The sequence below is a fragment of the Astatotilapia calliptera genome, chromosome 8, assembly GCF_964374335.1.
Source record: "Astatotilapia calliptera chromosome 8, fAstCal68.1, whole genome shotgun sequence".
Classification (NCBI taxonomy): domain Eukaryota; kingdom Metazoa; phylum Chordata; class Actinopteri; order Cichliformes; family Cichlidae; genus Astatotilapia; species Astatotilapia calliptera.
Window position 1 is genome coordinate 24,319,008 of NC_137429.1, and position 15,072 is coordinate 24,334,079.

The window sequence follows — 15,072 nt, forward strand, 5'->3', positions numbered from 1 at the left end:
ATAAAAAGGTACCTAACTCAAGGGATGAACCAGTGTTATGTGTACACATAACAGACATAATTAAGCAAAGAACCAATTGTCAAAAAAACACATAATTGATTTCAATGTCTTTAGCTGAATCCATAGAAAATGTTAAAGATAACACAGATTGACAGATATCAAATAGTATTTTAGCACCAACAAGAGGATTGCCAAAGAACTGAAAGTGTATCTTAGTATATCTTGGCTGAATGGGTGGAGGACAAAAGAAGAACCAAAACACCTAAAACCCTACAGTAGCTGAACAGTATCTGGGAAACAGGAAGAAAAGGCTGGGTTATGTGAAATTACACACAAAATTGGACTGAAAATCGGTTACAGTAAGTCTTATAGAGAGATGGAAGGATCTCCTCTGACCATCCCCATGCATTCTGGGGACAGTTTGACAAAATAAGTCATCAAAGTGCATGGAGGAGGTCAGAGGAGAGGTAAAAAAGTGAGTACAGCCACTAAAACATGATGGAGGCTCAGCCAGTGGTGTTGGAAATCTTGTCAAAACTGATGGAATTACAAATGCAGATAAAAGTACTGTCTGATACTGATCCACCATGCAAGACCTACTAATTGGAAAATGCTTCTCTTTTCAGCATAGCAGTAATGCCAAGTACACTGTCAATACACTAAAAGTAGAAAAACACAATGGAACACTAACAGTCATGGAAATATTGACTTTCAGGCTTACATTTATTTACATTTATTTATTTAAGTGTTAAGTTTGCACATTTCAATAAACTACTGCACCTATTTCCCATTTTCCTACCAAAATATAAACAAATGACGAGTGGCTCAAGACTTTTGCACAACCGTGTATTTAGAATTGCATATAGTATAGTAAAACAGAAAAGATATTTAGATTTTTAAATGATGAAAAAATGTCTTTCATTTATAAGCTATAACTCAAAAATATTCTTTTAGACACATAAAGTGGGCTACACACACACACACAGCGTAGATGTAGCTTGCGAAAAGGGAAGAAGGAAGGGATGCAAAAGCTGCATTCTTTTAACAGCCAGCAGTGGGCGACACCCTGCAAAAAAACATCTGGGTGCACGGAAGTGTGTATGGCAAAAGAGTTTCCTGACGTCAGTAAAGAGTTTCCTGATAAGCTTATAAGCTCATCTGCTTGTTTCTACTTATAACAAGTGAAACTTAATGTTAGTTTTGTCAATTTGTGTGCCCATAAGTGTTCATGAACGACATTAAAGCAAAGTATGCCGTATCATGTGACTGACAATCACCTCCTATGAGCACCAGTCAATCACATCCACCTTTTCACTCCTCACATCTGGTTTCAAAACACCAAGATGGTGGTTTTTTTTTTGGGGGGGGGGGTTTACATTTTTTGTAAGGGAAACTAAAACAGTCCTTCATCCCTGATGGCATCTGCCTCCTGACACAGCTATCAGGACATATCAAACCTGAGCTTTACCATGAGATGGCAGTAGCACTTATTCTGTCAGCTCCACTCCTGTTAAACAAAAAGCGCCGCTGCTCTCCTTCACTGCAGTTAATTTATCTCATTAATAATAGAAACCTCTCTCCATCATCATCAGCTCTTCCATGTTATTGCACCGGACAACATGTGTGCAGCAACACTTAATGTTTCTAAAGTTCAGCGCTTGAAAGGAGACACCGGATGCACTAAGCAGCATTTCATGCATGTGCGAGCAGTTTGGAAGGTAAACATGAGGAAATCTCAAGCACAGGAGGAAAAACTGTCAAAAACACGACACTGAAAACAACATTTGTTTTCTTGCATAAACACACAGCACACAGTTTTTGCATATGTTACGTATGTTTTTCTGCTTTAAAGCACCTTGAGTGGCTTAAGAAGCCTGTTGAAACATAGATGACAAGGTGTATGATGTATATAGAGCTACTATCCAGCAGTCAAACGAGATGAGATGATAACTCAGAGAAACTAAACTAAAAGAAAATTCTGAAATAAAAATGAACACAATAGGAAATTATATTTCTTGGCCGAAACTAACTTCCATACACAGCCATGCCTGAAAACTACAAAAGTAGAAACAAAGTAGAAAGCCCACTATTTTAAGAAAAAGCCTGCTTTTCAGGGCAAATGAATCATCTTTAATCATCTTTAGATTCATGTCTGCAGACATTCACTGTGATTTGTCTGTAGAGTCATGCATTCTACTGGACACAAGCACACTTTTAACTAAGAACATAAGACACTTTTTTCCTTTAAAGAGGGACTTTTTAAAATTGGCTGATGCTAATTCGCTTCACTTCTCAGGTAAAGTCTCTATAAGACGAATACCCTACGCTAAGCTTGTGCTCACCTTGAAGGCGATGTCATAAAACTCTCCGCTGTTGCTGATGGATGGTCTGCTGGGATAGACCAGCCCGGAGGACGGAGCAGCAGCTGCGGTCAAACCTTTCCCCGTCCTCCCGCTGCTCGGAGATGCCTTGGGGCTCTTGGAGCTGCCTTTGCCTTTCGCTGTCTTCTTCCTGGACATGACTCTGACGACCTGCTCCACTTCGAGAAATTAAAAAAGGAAAAACGAGGAGGAGGAGAGTGTGAACTGGACACTTTTCTTTTCTCCTTTTTTGAGTTCTGATCGGGGTGCGTTGAGGTGAGGTAAGTTCACCTGTGCGTCAAAATCATGACTGTGCGTAAAGCCTAAATTGGCAAATGACAACAAAACGGAAAAACTGTCCTTTAAATAGAGGCAGCTGTTGTCTCCGCGGTGCAGCTGGATGACTGTAAATCTGAGGTCTGCTCACAATGTAAACAGCACCCTCTCTCGCTCTCCCTCCCGCCTCTCTCTCCCGTTCTCTCGTAACGTGATGTTGGGAGCGGGAGAAGGCATGGTTCTGTGGAAAATCCACACTAAAACAAAAAATAAAGAGAAAATAAATCCACACACTTTCAAATTATGCAGCACAAAAGCAGTCTCGTTAAGCTAGAAAACAGATTTCTTATAGCTGATAATGCGGCACATGAAAGATACTTGATGAATGATTGGTCATTATTTTAAGGAAGGACGAGAGACTGGAATCAGTCTTTTTACGGGGTAATTCTGGAAGCTTTACAGTATTATGCACATCACTTGGCTTCCACATCTTATTTAGGCTGTGGCTCCAAGTTTTTAATGCAAAATCAGACTGCACTAATGTTTTGGGTGTATTTCCTGCCTTAAAGGTCCAGCTTGCTTCTGGCACCGATTCAGACTTTCAGTTAGCTGTTAGTGCTGTGCCATACTGCAAATTTTGGTATGATGCGGGGCGAGTATACCGATACCAATTACCGATATTGATACGTTTAACTTTTAAAGGCAGATGAGAGCAATGTGTCATGACTTATGAGCTGAATCATCAATTTGCAAATTCCAATGACTACTAACTCACTGTGATTTTCACTTTTCCAATAATTAGTTTACACATCAAAACACATCTTTCAGCTTTTCATGTATTTTGAGCCTGGGTTTATTGGAGACCTGGAATGTAAATTAGTCTGTCTGGGTTAACTTCTGTTTTTTAAGTGTGCTACAGGCTATAAAGAAAATAGACAGTCAACACAAAACGGTTCTGACATTTTCCATAGTTTGAGGTATATATATTAATTTGCCAAGAATGAAAAAAAAAAATCAACGCAATTCAGTGGGCTACTTGCTCAACTTAGAGGATAAGTATCGATCCTATTCTGGTTTTATCAATCCGATACCAACACCACCGTTGGTATCGATGCTATCAATATTTGGATCAAACCTCCTCTACTTGCTGTTCTGTGCAGACACTTTCAGATTCATGGCTTCGTATCTCCTGTGTCCAATACTACTGAGGCAGCTCCTCTTGGGTATAGTGCACAAGTCCAACAGCTGTTAAGCAGGCATATATGTGGGACTTCAGGTTGCCTGTGTTGTAAACAGTGTTGGTCAAGTTACTTGAAAAAAGTAATCAGTAACTAATTACTGATTACTTCCCCAAAAAAGTAATCCCGTTACTTTACTGATTACTTATTTTCAAAAGTAATTAATTACTTAGTTACTTAGTTACTTTTTAAAAACACGATTTACAACCTGAGTAGGTGATAAAGTGATAGATCTTTCAGCCCAATTCTACTTTTTCTACATAATCCATCATACAAAATGTAATCAAATGGAAAAGTCTCTTTTTTTAACTTGTTTTATCAGTTTTAATCTTTTAACTTTATGCATCAAGCAAAACATTTAATTATATGCAACATTCTCTGACTTGAATAAATTAGTTTAACATTTAAACCTATTTTCTACACATTCCAGCACATAAAATAAAATATTTTTTGTGTTTTCACTCACTCTTTCAAATAGATGCAAGTAAAACACAGCAGAAAATAAATAAAGTCAAAGACTCAGCGGTCCTTTTGCTCTATTTTCACCTGTAAAGCAGGAGTAGGGCAGGCGGAGGTTTATCCTGGTGCAGGTGTGCCGCAGCGGTCAGTTGAAGAATCCGCGAGTTTCTCTGTGAGTTTCCCATTATGTCATTGGGCACTCGGTGCTTGCTTGGAAGTTTAGGGGGTTTTTTTTTCGCTGTAAAAAGAAGTTTTCTTCCCACGCACAACGGACGCTAATGTTTTTGTCACTTTTTATGGAATCAAACTCAAAGTAAGGTCAGTACTTCCATGCTTTAAACGCTGCACGCTCATACTCTCTCCCGCACTGATATATGATCTATTGTTGATCTGCACACAGCTGTTGTCACTAACGGCGCACTCGCTTACGTCACTGTCGTGAGACATTCTCTCAAAAAAATCACGGTTTTAGTAACGCAGTAACGCAGCGTTCCTACGGGAAAGTAACGGTAATCTAATTACCGTTTTTGCAATAGTTACTTTACTCGTTACTTGAAAAAAGTAATCGGATTACAGTAACACATTATCTCTGGTTGTAAAACAATTAGCTTGTTCTTTCACTGATGGACGTTTGGGATTTAGAGTGGCATTACAGCAGGAAAAAATGAAATGGTTATGCTAAACCCCATTAGCCAAATGAGTCATCAGTTTTTTGGGATGGTCAATATTTAACTAGAGCTTGGCACGGCCACACACATTTTTTATCTCAGGTGCCAAGCAGCAAAAAGGTGAATTGTTGACAAAACCATGCAGTCTAGGAGAGAGAAAAAAAGGTGTGTTAGACATATTAAAATTAAGCAACAGTTTCCAAACACAAATAGCCCTGTGGGTCCTTGGGCAATGGTTTTTCATGGGCCCATAAGTAGTCTTATACATGCATACAATACAATACACAAAACACTATAGAAAAGTCCAGTGTCCCAAACTGTCACCATGAATGTAAATGTGCTACATCTGGGGAGTCCAAACCTTCATCCTAACGCAGAAATCTTAAACTCCTTTGCATCGCAGGTCACATACACCCCATTTTTATCTTATGTCTGCACTAGAGGGAGGCGGATTGATCCAAACATTGATGTTGGTATTGGTATTAGACTGATACTTTGTTTCTATCCCCTAAGTTCAGTATGTAGCCAACTGAATTGTGATTTCCCCGAAATATTCTGCCTTAAAAGTATCAGAATTTGTACTGGTGTCTGAAACACTGGCCCTTTATTTACTTGGCATTGGAGCATAACAAAATTTACAGTATTGCACAGCACTAAACTGCACATTTAATCTCTGAATCATTTTAATATAAGATAAAGAAGCACAATTTCAACCATATGTTTCAGTTTTTCTACATGATAAAGAAATGCTGCTGTAGTAAATTAAAGGAATCTGTGAGCATGAATCTTTCGGATTAAATTGTAAGGAGTAAATGTGTAAAATTACAGAAATCTATAACCTAATTATTTTCGTGTATATGAATGGTCATAGGGGAGGTCTTTGTCAGTAGGGAAAAGCTTTAAAACTTAAGAAAATACAGTTAAATGTCCCAAATTTCTTTGAAATCAAACACTTCTGGTTGAAGCCACGTTTCTTAGGAAAACACACAGGCTAACAGACTCATCAAGGACTGGGACATAATCTTGCTCCACATCTTGCAGAAGACTTACAATTAGAGTGCTGTCGACATGCATCTCGATCTAGGGTTGTTCTAATACTTATTAGTATTAGACCCAGATAGAAGTGGTAAAAAAAACACACAGCCCTGAGGGGATCCAATTGAGGATGACTGGACAGGGTTCCAATAGCCTAGACCCACAGGATCTGGTTGTTAAGAGGCCAGTGAGCCAACACTGTGCTAAAATCTATATTCAAATTAAATTAAAGGCTGTGTGCAAGAAGATGTGGCTGAATACAATTAAAACCAAGGGCGAAGTCAATAACAAGTAGATCTATGGTTCTTACATCTCTTATAGTGTCTCAGTACAGGATTTAAGAGTGCAGTCATGTCATCCTCTACAAACTGCAAGGCAGGAATGTCGAACTTACATCATGGGCCACATGCCGCCCACTTTAGACGTTACACATTCAATCCTATTTGATATAAGAAAAAGACGTGCAACTTCAACGGTGCGTCTCAGTTTTTACTCATGACAAAGAAATACTGCTCTAGCAAATTCGAAAAATCTGTCAACACAAATAAATAAATGTATAAAATTACAGAAAAGGTTCCGGCAGCTCACCGCCCAGGCTAATTCACAAAAAAACATCCCATTCTTTCGCCCCGCTGTGTACTTATTGTAAAAAAACAAAAAACAAAAAAAAAAAAAAAACCTGAAATATCTAGACTTTTTTTCTTCTTTAGTTGTTATTGTTTATCTTTTATTTAATTATTTTTATATTTCAAAACCAGTGGGCCAGATTTCAGTCTTTGCCAGACTGATTCTGGCCCCCGGGCCTTATTTTTGACACCCCTACATGTCACTTACTGTGTTTTCCAAGATACAAAGTGCTCTTCAACTGCAATGATTCAAAAGCTAATTGGCAGCACTTCTTGTGTTATATATAAATTATTAATTGCTTGATTCTTGAAGTAAAAATGTGAAAAATGCACTGATACCATTCTCCATCCGTTCTCGTGTGAAAATATCAGCATGTTAACCTGGTTTCAAGTAAAAGTAGCCATAATCTCAGTTGGCACCATAATATTGGCAGAAGCAGAAAAATTGGTAATTTTTTATCAATGGATGTTGAGGACCTGTTGTTTTTGAACAAATAAATCAATGCAAGATGGTGCATGTTTGCCATGTTTGACGTTGATTTCAGAGCCCTCATAGGTTGTGCTGAAGATTTCTTCCTGTTAAAAGTGAGTTCTTCCTGCCCACCGTTGCCATGTTCTTGCTAACAGATCATAGTTTTGTTTTTTTCTTCTGCAATATTACCTTAAATGCCTTAAGAAAACGGTTGTGAACTGGAACTAAATAACTATTACGTTAAACTTAGTATTTGGTTATCAATTTTTACACTCTATATTTTTGAGGAGGAACTCTCAATGCAATGCCAGTTCACACTTAGCATTCTGGGTTGTCTTATTTAAGACAAAAAAGGAATCTTATCTTTTCTTTTTTCATTGATTTTGGTCCTTTTTCCTTGAGCAGTGGATCATTAATGTTATCAATAAGAAAGAAGAAATAAGCTGAATTTCAAGAACTTGGTGGAGCCATGGAGCATAAGCAATGGCACAACCCCGTAACGTTTCACTGTAGATTCACTGACATTCATTAAAATTGCAATACAGGGTGCTGGCCTTGCTGGAGGATGTGCCGTCTAGTTCAACATATGATTTTGCAGCTGTGCACTCAGATTTGACCCAACCAATTATTGCTGTCTGCTTATATGTTGTGTGTGTGTGTGTGTGTGTGTGTGTGTGTGTGTGTGTGTGTGTGTGTGTGTGTGTGTGTGTGTGTGTGTGTGTGTGTGTGTGTAGGACAAAATCCCTGCCCTGCTCCCAGGAAGAGCTGAAGACAATACAGTAGCTACCGTGTTACAGAAAAAGACCACATGAGTCACTCCTTTATATTCAGGAGCTCCCTCCCTCATTGCAAGTAAACAGTCATTTTCCTACGTCTACTGTGACGACACACACCCTAAAAAGCATTTTATGTAAGGGTTAACAAAGGATGATGAGCTGCACTGGTGACTCATTTGCTGGGTTGCATACTGTATTTGATCGGTTTTGTTCATGGAAGACTTGCTGAGCATACTTTTCCAGTGCAGCCTAATTCAGCTACAAGCCTTCACACTGACAGCTTTCCAACAACTCTAAGCAATCACTGATGCATCTGCTGTGGGATTCATTCACTTCCTCTAGCCTGATTTTACCAGCAGGGAATTGAACTTGCAGCCCACACCCATTTTGGTCATATCTACTCTTTGAGTGCTGCTGCCACCTCCGCTTTAATATTATATCAGAGGACAACTGGGAATGTGCCAAACTGGAGCTGTGGAGAGTTATCAGACGCACCACCCTGCCGTGTTTTACACAATCAGGATGCACAGTGGATGTCTGTGTGATCCAGTGACCGATCTGTAAGTTAACAATCAAAGGCACATAAAACTGTAGGAAAGGCAGCGGAAGTGATTGTAGAGGGAGGTTGGAAACAAACGGAATGCGGATGCGTTTGATGAGCAGGCTATTAAAAGTATCCACGCTGTGTGAGCGTGGCATTGTCAGATCCGGTGAGTGAACCAACACAGACACACCCATCCACCACACACACTGATTTAAAGAGCTTGTTGAGTTGCTTAAAGGTGCTTAAAAGTATTGTGTGGGAAAATCTCACTACTAGATGTCAGTAGATTACAGTCAGTTCAATTCTGTTTTCTTACACGGCCTCAGAAACATTGATTTTATATACCTGACAATGTCCATGGCTGGTCAGTGTGTTTCTACTTTGTGTAAGAACAACATTTTTGAATACGCTATATTTCATCATATTTGAATAATAACAATAATGTAATAATGTATACTTTATTGATCCCCGTGGGAAAATTTCTCTCTGCATTTAACCCATTCATTCAGTGAGGCAGTGAGCATCCACCAATCTAGCACCCGGGCAGCAGTTTGTAGGGACGGTACCTTGCTCAGGGGTACCTCGGGGCAGCCGTTCGGTGGATTAGAAAAAAAACCCCTGATATATGTTAATTAAATGTTTTGCATTATTTTATGTTTCTACACCCAGGTCATCCTAACATTCTGGCCATCTGTAGTGAGTGTCAGTCTGCTGTTTACCTCAGCTTTGAATATGGCAGTTAATCATGTCTATTTACTCCGGAGGAGGCTGTAAAACACTGTGAAAGGAGTCCAGTGCGAGTTGGTTATTTAGTGAAGCTTGATGACAGCGTTACTGAGGTGTATTGTTGATAATAGCTTTCCTGTCAGTCAGCTAACTGCTAACAGTTGGCTAACTTTCTCGACTTGGGCACTTATCAAATAAACTTTTCTACAATGTGAGAATGTAATCAAACTGTTTATCACATTCAAGCCATTAGCTGCTATAATGCTAGTTGTTGTTGTTAAGCTGGCTCATTGTCAGCTGCCCTGAGGCGCGGGGTGAGGGGTGAGGGGGAATCACATGTCAAATCTATGGACAGTAAGTCATTATGATAATATGGGAATAAATAAGCATGTTTATGCATGTTTTATGCAAGTACTTGATCTCTGACTTCAGGTCACGAGATAAGAGGTGAGGAGGAAGTTGATGAGGTGGAAAAGAGGGAGGAGAGATGATGAAAATATAAATATTCAAATGTCATATATAGTTTTAAAAAGCTATTTCTGATCTTTAGATTGAAGGCAACTTCTCATGTGTGCTCTGTATATTGCTGGTCTCCAGCCACATACATAAAAGGCAGAATGGGAAGGTCAATTTCGGTCCTTGTATTCAAGATGGGTGAGCAACATGGCGGTATCCACAAACTGGCACCTGCTTTAATGAGAATGCATTAATTTCAAGGAAAGCATAATTACACACTAATTGATGTACATCAATTAGTTCAATGTTCTTTTTTTCTATTAGATAAACTTAAAAAATGACTGACTGACTGTCATGTCAGTGCATTTTGGAGCCTTTTGGACCTGAAGAGTTTGCTATTTGAGAAAGAAACGCCATAGATGTATTAAGCATGTAATTATGATATTTATAAACATAACTTAACTAAACACTGTGAACTAAATGAAGAAATGTTTAAAATGGTTAAAAGGGAACATGGCTGAACACAGTCAGCTAGGCTATGTCAATATGTGCTGAGACTTGTAGCTAGCTACCAACCCCCACCCCTGCCCTACTGTTTAGTTGTTTTTTTGTTTGTTCCCCCCCCCCCCCCCTATAGTATAAAAGAGGCTTTTACAAAAAATTTCAAACCAAAACAATATGTCAATGGTCAATGGTAACTTTATTGTCCCTGATGGGAAATTGATTCGCAGTCTTATTATAAGAACACAACATGCAGCCACATTCATTCTGCATTAACCAGATGGCTGCTCCTCTGTTATGAACGACTTCATTACATTAAATAAAAGGAAACACTGTTTAGTCGCGCACCTTTTTTTATATCCAGCTTTTATTATTTAATGATGAAAATAATGAAAAATATGGGTCTACACAGGATACACAGTAGTCATAGTCAGTTCTCCAGGGAATGGTGCACCCTCCATCATCAGGAAGGGAAGCTATTATTTATCCATGAAGCAAGCAAGGTGGAAATTACTTTGTCAGCCACAGTGTATGTGTTCATTTTTCAAAAAAATACACATCCACTTTGTCATGTACACCAAAACAAATCATTATTCCTGCTCTCTTTCTAAAAATTTTAAACAGATGATTTGTGGTACTTTACACAGCTGTTGGAGGGAAACATTGATGTTTATATTTAAACATCAGTACAGATACTGAAAAGGTAGCATAAAAGCAACTCTGAATAATATCTGTCATGTGAGGAGAATACAACGCCAAAGAATGTGTGTAAAATCGCAGACACCCGGCAGTCTTTGATGAATCTGGAAACTTGTCATTAACAGATAAAAGGATTGCCGTACCAACAAAAGGTCCTGAATAGCAGCGTAGCGCTCACACACACACACACGTCACACACACACACACACACACACACGCACACACACACACACACGGTAGATTGATTCCCTTTGAGAAAAGATATTTGTGAAGCAGTGAATCTGGAAGAATGAAGCACAAAGACCTAATTACGCTGATAACATGGTGAACATCACCATCTAGAGGCCATTTATGTTACTACAGGTTATTTTCATTTGCATAGAAACATGTTTTCCCCACCTTCATCTCACATCTCTGATATCTACTCGTGTTATTAAGTAAATGCAATTACCTTGTATATAATTATAAGTCAAGCAGCCCTAAGAAATCGTGACTGTAACATAAAGACGTAACTCAGACCTTAGCGGATGCTGAACGCTCAGGCTGACAAATTAATGACCCACTAACAGAGGCCAAAGCGGTTTCATTGCGGAATGGAGGAAAGATTTATTGGTTCAAATCCAGCTTGTTTTGTCCAATATTTTACCGTCAAGACTTTCAGAACTCTCCATATTTCACTGCAACCATAAACACGCTCCTCTGAAGTTTGTAAAGCGTATTTTCGATGGAGAATTAATCACATCGGTCACATCGTTTCACAAAACTCTGTGAGGCCTCCGGATAATAAATGTGTTTCAGAGCTGAAGAATAATCAATAACCAACAGTTGTAGATCCAACCAGGAGCGGTCTTCATTTCAGAGCCAAAACAGGAAAAAAAAAAAAAAAAGGAAAAATCATCACTCAACAAGATATTAGGCATCACAATCTAAAAGTCCAAGTATGGTATTCAAGAAAATCCTGCGGTGATAAGGTACAGGGCTTCTACATAGCAACGAACAAATCATTGACAAAATGATCAATGAAACTTTATCATTCTTAGTTGTTGCCTGGTTGTCAGCAGTAGTTTTATATCTACTTTTGCAAAAAAAAAAAATTTGTGATATTTAACTGAGCGTAGCGGCAGTCCAGAAAATCAGACTCCTCCATTACTGGCAGATTATCTGATATTCCCAGTAAAAGTGTGAAAAGACAACCATTAAGGGACTTGAAACCTCAACCTTCTGACCGACAGTCAGGCCTCACGGTGAGACTGAATTGCTTTATTGGTAAATGCACCAATGGATGAACTGGAGAACAACTAAGGGGTATTATCTCGCCCAATGACACCTGGAGATGGCACAGCTAGGGATCAAACCACCAACCTTCTGATCTGTAGATGCCCTGCGCCGACGCTTTGCTATGGCTACCCCGTTTAAGCCGCTTTAACCTGCCCACATTTTCTGCAAGCTACTTTGCAAACCACAAACTTTTTTTAACAATATCGTCTGACTTAATGTCATGTCTGTCATTTATTTTTGTTTTATTGTCGTTTATTTCTGGTTTTAGGCCATAAAATGACTTAATTTTAAGCACAAACATCCTTGTAAATACAAGTTTAGTGACACAATAATTCATTAGGTAATGCCAGGGGGAGTTGCAGTGACGCGCCCGTGAGCTCCGCCAGCAGCCAGCTGTGCCCGAGTGACCGAGCCCCAGGCCGAGAGGCCGGGGGCACCCCACCTCCGAAGTGGCCCGAGCGAGCCCCAGGCTCCAGGCCCCGATAAGCGGCCGCCAAGGAGTGAGCCGGTGTGTACCTGGACGCCCACCCCCAGACACAAAGAACCACCAACGCCACCGGCAGGGGAAGTGGTGGTAGGGGGAGATAGGCCTCCAAACCTTGGAGGGCCTGAGATGTCCCCAGAGAGGTGGCGTCTGATACCCAACCTGACATATAGACACAGACATACAGGCACACACAGACACAAACATCCATTCCCACCCTCATGCTCTCATATGCACTTACTCCACACTCAACCAACGTGGAGACAGACATAAAGAGACGCTGTACACACGATCACACTCCCCAAGCGTACTCTACAAACCGGGTCTAGGTGCCCTTGCCCCTGGAGGGGGGAACTGCAGTGGGGAGAGGCAGACCGCCCCGACTCCGCAGCAGCAGGGAGGCCCCACACTCCAGACCGCAGTCGGACGGCCAACTCATCCTCCTAGCCCTCCCGCTCCAGCAGGCCGCAGAGAACGGGGGTGAGAGAAGACTCCAAACCTCCCTCCACCCGCTCATTGTAGTGTTGATGCATGTGTGTTCTAAGGTGCATTTAAAACCCAGGAGGGCATGGAGCTACCTGCCAGAGAGCAGCAGGTAAGCGCATAGTCCCTCCTGCTAGCCCTCAATGTCTACGTGTATTCAAAATTGAGAGGTGGGCAACGACGCCAGGGGTGAAGTGTACACCCTGATGGTAATTTGGACTCCGTGTATCGTGCCCACCCCCAAGATCCTATATGTATGTGTAATGAGAGTGTGAGTAATGTGAATGTCTAAGTTGTGGGATAAAATTGAGGCAGAGGCAGCCAGAAGGGGACAGAGGGGGGGGTAGCCTCCTCTGCACCCTGGTGACATACCCCCACTCCAAGGCCCTGCATGTGTGGGTGGTTGTGGTGGAGCGGGAAGAGGGAGGCAGCTGGAGATGGGGAGGGAAGGAAGGGAGGGGCAGGTGACCCCTCCCTGGGGCCAGCTCCCCCGCTGACCCCAGTAGGCACTCCCATACTCCGCGACCCGCCAGGGAAAGGGGGCCCAGGCCCATCCAGACCGGCCCAGCGCAGCAGCGCCCCCCGGCCCCACAGAGCCCGGGACAGTCCACCCAACCCCACCACAGAGAAAACTGCACCCACCCCACCATCCATTCATCTTCCAGACTACATGAGACAATAGACGCCCAGGCTGAGATCTTCCTCCACCTCTCCTGTATCTCCCCCTCCTGCAGAGAGTTCCTGAGAAGAGGAAAGCTCCTGCAAGATGTGACAATCTCCCCCACCAGTTGAAGAGCCCCCCAGGCGGCTCGCCGCACCTGCGGCACCCTGCGTCAGGGATGGGCCCCCATGCACCCACCTGCCCACAACCCCGGCAACACACAAACCAGGACCCAAGGCCCCGAGGCCGGGCCAGGGCCCCAGCCCAGAGACGGAGCGCCCCCAGAACCTCACGCCCATCCCGGACCCACCCAGGGGCAGGCAGGCTACCAGGTCAGTAAAAGCGTGTAAAAGTTACTGGTAGCTTTTACATCACAGAATGAAATGACACGGCTGATTTCTTGGATGAGCACACAAGCTGTTTTACACCTGCCCAAGTTCAGTTTTAGCTGACACTGTTTTAACTGTAAACAAGCTACCAAAAGCAGACTCACATGATCTGGTGAACTGTACCCAGTGGAAGTATTCTAGCTTATTTCATAGTAACTGCTGTGTACAGATCAGCTGGCTCGAGCAATATAAGTAGTGTGATCGCTAACTGTGAAAGTGATGCTTACTTGCTCCGGGACCCTTCAGCACAGTTTGAATACACAGTGGAGGGGTTGCAGTCATGGTTGGTACAAGGCAACCATCAAATCAATTTATTTATATAGCACTTTTAAAAACAACAACTGTTGACCTGTACAATAAAATAATCAGATCAAATTAAAAAGGAAAGTAAAATAAAAGATAAGAAAATAATAATAAAATAATGACAGACTCGTACAGAATTAAAAGCCAAAGAGTAAAAAAATGGGTCTTTAACCTCCTGAGACCCGAACTCTTTCATGGCATGCATTTGAAATTTCTCTTTGATATTTGAGCTGATTGGGACCTGATGAATTTAAAAATAAAGAATTACCAGATTTTTTTTTATTGATTTTTTTTTTTACCTGATTTTTGTTTCTGAGAAAAATTAGATCCACACATGAGGACATTCGCTTTAAATTTCAATAGAACAGTTGCAGTATAATGTCCTCGTAAGTGGATATCAGGCCCTTGTAGAGAAAAACTTTGTATGTGATGTGGACGCCAGGTCCTAAGAGGTTAAACGAGTTTTAAAAGTATCCAGTGTTGCAGGTCCTGATATGTAAAGGCAGTTTATTCCACAGTTTCGCAGCAGTCACAGCAAAATATCCAATCTCCTGTTTTAATCTAGACCTGGGACAACCAGAAGCATTTGGGCCACAGACCTCAAAGATCTTGCCGGAGTATACCAATTTAAAAGATCA

The 15,072-nt window shown here is 41.2% G+C and overlaps 1 protein-coding gene across 3 annotated transcripts in view; it reads right to left on the reverse strand.

The window, feature by feature from the left end:
• Positions 1-2,942, reverse strand: part of rab26 (RAB26, member RAS oncogene family) — a 108,916-nt gene extending 105,974 nt beyond the window's left edge. For all 3 annotated transcript variants that reach the window (XR_013911033.1, XM_026177314.2, XM_080305621.1), the window contains exon 1: positions 2,343-2,942. Coding sequence is in view for 2 of the 3 variants with exons in the window: in XM_026177314.2 (XP_026033099.1) it covers positions 2,343-2,519 (177 nt within the window). In the remaining variant the exon portion in view is untranslated. The remainder of the gene's footprint in view (positions 1-2,342) is intronic.
• Positions 2,943-15,072: the final 12,130 nt, after the last annotated feature.